Source organism: Triticum aestivum, chromosome 3B, assembly GCF_018294505.1.
Source record: "Triticum aestivum cultivar Chinese Spring chromosome 3B, IWGSC CS RefSeq v2.1, whole genome shotgun sequence".
Classification (NCBI taxonomy): Eukaryota; Viridiplantae; Streptophyta; class Magnoliopsida; order Poales; family Poaceae; genus Triticum; species Triticum aestivum.
In genome coordinates this window covers 783,617,412-783,620,444 of record NC_057801.1, presented here as the reverse complement: position 1 = coordinate 783,620,444, position 3,033 = coordinate 783,617,412, and the positions used below count along the sequence as shown (strand labels likewise).

The 3,033-nt window shown below is 50.7% G+C and overlaps 1 protein-coding gene across 1 annotated transcript; it reads left to right on the top strand.

Moving 5' to 3' along the window:
- The first annotated feature begins 345 nt into the window (after positions 1–345).
- LOC123072402 (NADH-ubiquinone oxidoreductase chain 2-like) lies at positions 346–1,253 on the top strand. The gene has a single exon (XM_044495955.1). It carries the CDS (start codon positions 375–377, stop codon positions 966–968), a length of 594 nt encoding a protein of 197 aa, XP_044351890.1. The 5' UTR covers positions 346–374; the 3' UTR covers positions 969–1,253.
- Positions 1,254–3,033: the final 1,780 nt, after the last annotated feature.

The window sequence follows — 3,033 nt, the reverse complement described above, 5'->3', positions numbered from 1 at the left end:
GCAACAACATAAAGAAAGGGGTCCATGTAGCTGCTGCGCCCGCCCACTGAGCAGCAGGTTCGGCATCTACTACAAAAGAGAGAATCCACTTCAGATAACCACGTCTCTGCTAGGCAGCGTGTGGAATGGCCGAGAGCGGACCAAATGGATATATAATCCAAGCCGAGAGTGGAGTTACGTGAACAGCCGTCTGATGGAAAACAACTTTCACGTTCGGTTCAGAGAGCACTTTTTTCGTTGAGAATAAGTCCTTCCCTTTTGTGTGAATTCCCCATCAGCGAATTAACAACTTGTGGGGCCCTATCTATTCAATCTCTCGAGCCCCAAGAAAACCCCCATCTCCCTCGGACTCAATCTCTCTTTTGACTCTATATATGTGGGCACCTGATATCTATGAGGGTTCACCCACCCCGGTGACAGCATTCCTTTCTATTGCGCCTAAAATCTCTATTTCTGCAAATATGTCACGTGTTTCTATTGTTGCTTCCTATGGGGGTACATTACAACAAATCTTCTTTTTCTGCAGCATTGCTTCTATGATCTTAGGAGCACTGGCCGCCATGGCCCAAACGAAAGTCAAAAGACCTCTAGCTCATAGTTCGATTGGACATGTAGGTTATATTCGTGCTGGTTTCTCATGTGGAACCATAGAAGGAATTCAATCACTACTAATTGGTATATTTATTTATGCATCAATGACGATAGATGCATTCGCCATAGTTCCAGCATTACGGCAAACCCGTGTCAAATATATAGCGGATTTGGGCGCTCTAGCCAAAACGAATCCTATTTCGGCTATGACCTTCTCCATTACAATGTTCTCATACGCAGGAATACCCCCGTTAGCCGGCTTTTGTAGCAAATTCTATTTGTTCTTCGCCGCTTTGGGTTGTGGGGCTTACTTCCTAGCCCCAGTGGGAGTAGTGACTAGCGTTATAGGTCGTTGGGCGGCCGGAAGGTTGCCATGAGTAAGGTTGGGAGACCGAAGGCAGTTTTCCGTGCACCGGACACGTAGCTTACCGAATCAGTTGCAACACAGATGGGAATGCATGCTACGAAAGACAGGGTCGAGTCTGATACATCAACCGTCGACTCCATATCCTTGTACGAGTCCACAATCACTACACGAGATGAACCTGGGTTTGGTGAATGGAAGTTGGCCTTAGGTGTAATAGGACTCCCAGTTACTGCGCGCGATCGTATACTGAGGTGCTCCCCGTCGGTTGTTGGAACGACGCGAGCCGGGCCGGGCTAAGTTCTCATCTTTAGTACTTTATATCTTTAGTACTCCCAGTTACTGCGCGCGATCGTATACTGAGGTGCTTCCTTGTCTTGATATCTGCTAGGCTCTCACCGAACTGTACTCGATGCCCAATGGGGCTCAAGCTCCGACTGAGGAGGGTGAGGCGAGCGGGGGCGAGAGCCAGGAAGAGGAGGAATGGGACTCGGACGTTGCAGAGGATGACGACGATGATGATGATGACGACGGCGATGAAGATGACGTTGAGGACGAGGAAGAAGAGGAGGAGGAGGTCGTACCGCCGCGCTCAGAAAGGTGGTCGAAGCTGGTCCACGACCCTTCGTCTGAACGTGGCAAGGGGGTTGCGACCGTTGTTCAGTCGACCAAGCGCCCCCGGACCACCTCTCCGGTGCCGACTGAAAAGGCGCCGAAGCAGCCCAGGGCGGCCTCGTCGAAGCCGATCAAGCTCCTGCCGAAGATGAAGGTGTCTATCCCCACCATATCAGGGTAATCGTGTTGCTTAAGTCTTCTTATTTTGTGTGAACTTTGTCTCTGGTCGACGCTGAAGTTAGTCGACTGATCCTTTGGAGTTGCAGTGCTGCTACTTCTGAAACCTCAGCCCGGGCTGATGACCACGAGATGGAGGACGCAGCAACTTCGAACCCAGGTATTGTATTCTTAACGCCGTTCTTAGTCGACTGACTCGCGATCTCTGATCCTGATTCTTCTCCGTAGCTCCACCCAATACTGTTATCAATCTCCCTGATGATGATGAGGATGAAGAACCACTGAAGCGCAGGAGGAGTAGGAAAGCGCCCGCAAGTAAGGTGCCCCAGGACGTGACGGCGCCTGAGATTCTGATTGCGGAGGAAGAGAACACCACTCGACACACGGTGTCCTTCGCAGATCCATTGACGAGTGCTCCGCAGCCCTCCCTCTTCACGACGCACCACGTCCCAGAGGACCAAGCTGGCGCAGCGAAGGAAGCCATACGCCAGGCGGGAATCATGATGGAGCAGTTGAAGACCATCCGGGACGCGAGCCAGGCAGCTTATGACGCCAGTTCTGCCCTCCAGAGCAATGTTCAGGTCAGTCGACCACTGTTTGTTCTGTTGGATATGCTACCAAAAACTTTTCCTTCCCGGACTTTATAGTAGTCACCCACTGGGTGTGTCGATTAAACTTCGTGTGAGCGGGGGCACGCTGAGTGCACTCGCTGGGTGTAGTCCCCAAGGCTAAGGTCGACTGCTGGCAGTCGGCCTTAGGCTTTATGATGTCAATCTTTCTGTCAGTCGACTATGTCGACTGTATTTCACAAACCGGTGGGGGCACGCTGAGTGCACCCACTGGGTGTAGTCCCCGAGACTGTGGTCGACTGCTTGCAGTTGATTACAGTCTTAAAGAATACATCTCTTTTTTTTTGAGGTCGACTGGTCGACTTTGTCTTCAATAGAATTAGTGGGGGCACGCTGAGTGCACCCACTAGGTGTAGTCCCCGAGACTACGGTCGAATGCTTGTATTCGGCTGTAGTCTTAGAAACGTGTGTTTTTTCCTTTTTCACTCGGAAGTGAATTATATTTGACATTTAGTCGATTGGTTCTTCGCAGAACTCTTGTGATCTTGTGGCTCGCTACTCTGAGCTGGAACACAAGCATACTCAACTCGAGCTGAGCTTGAAGCTGGTTCAGGAGAAGCTGACGAAGGCAAAGGAGGATACCGAAGGTATGTTTGGTCAGACCCTGACGACTGCTTTTCCCCTTGCTTGTTTCAAAATCTGATCTTGCTGTAACTT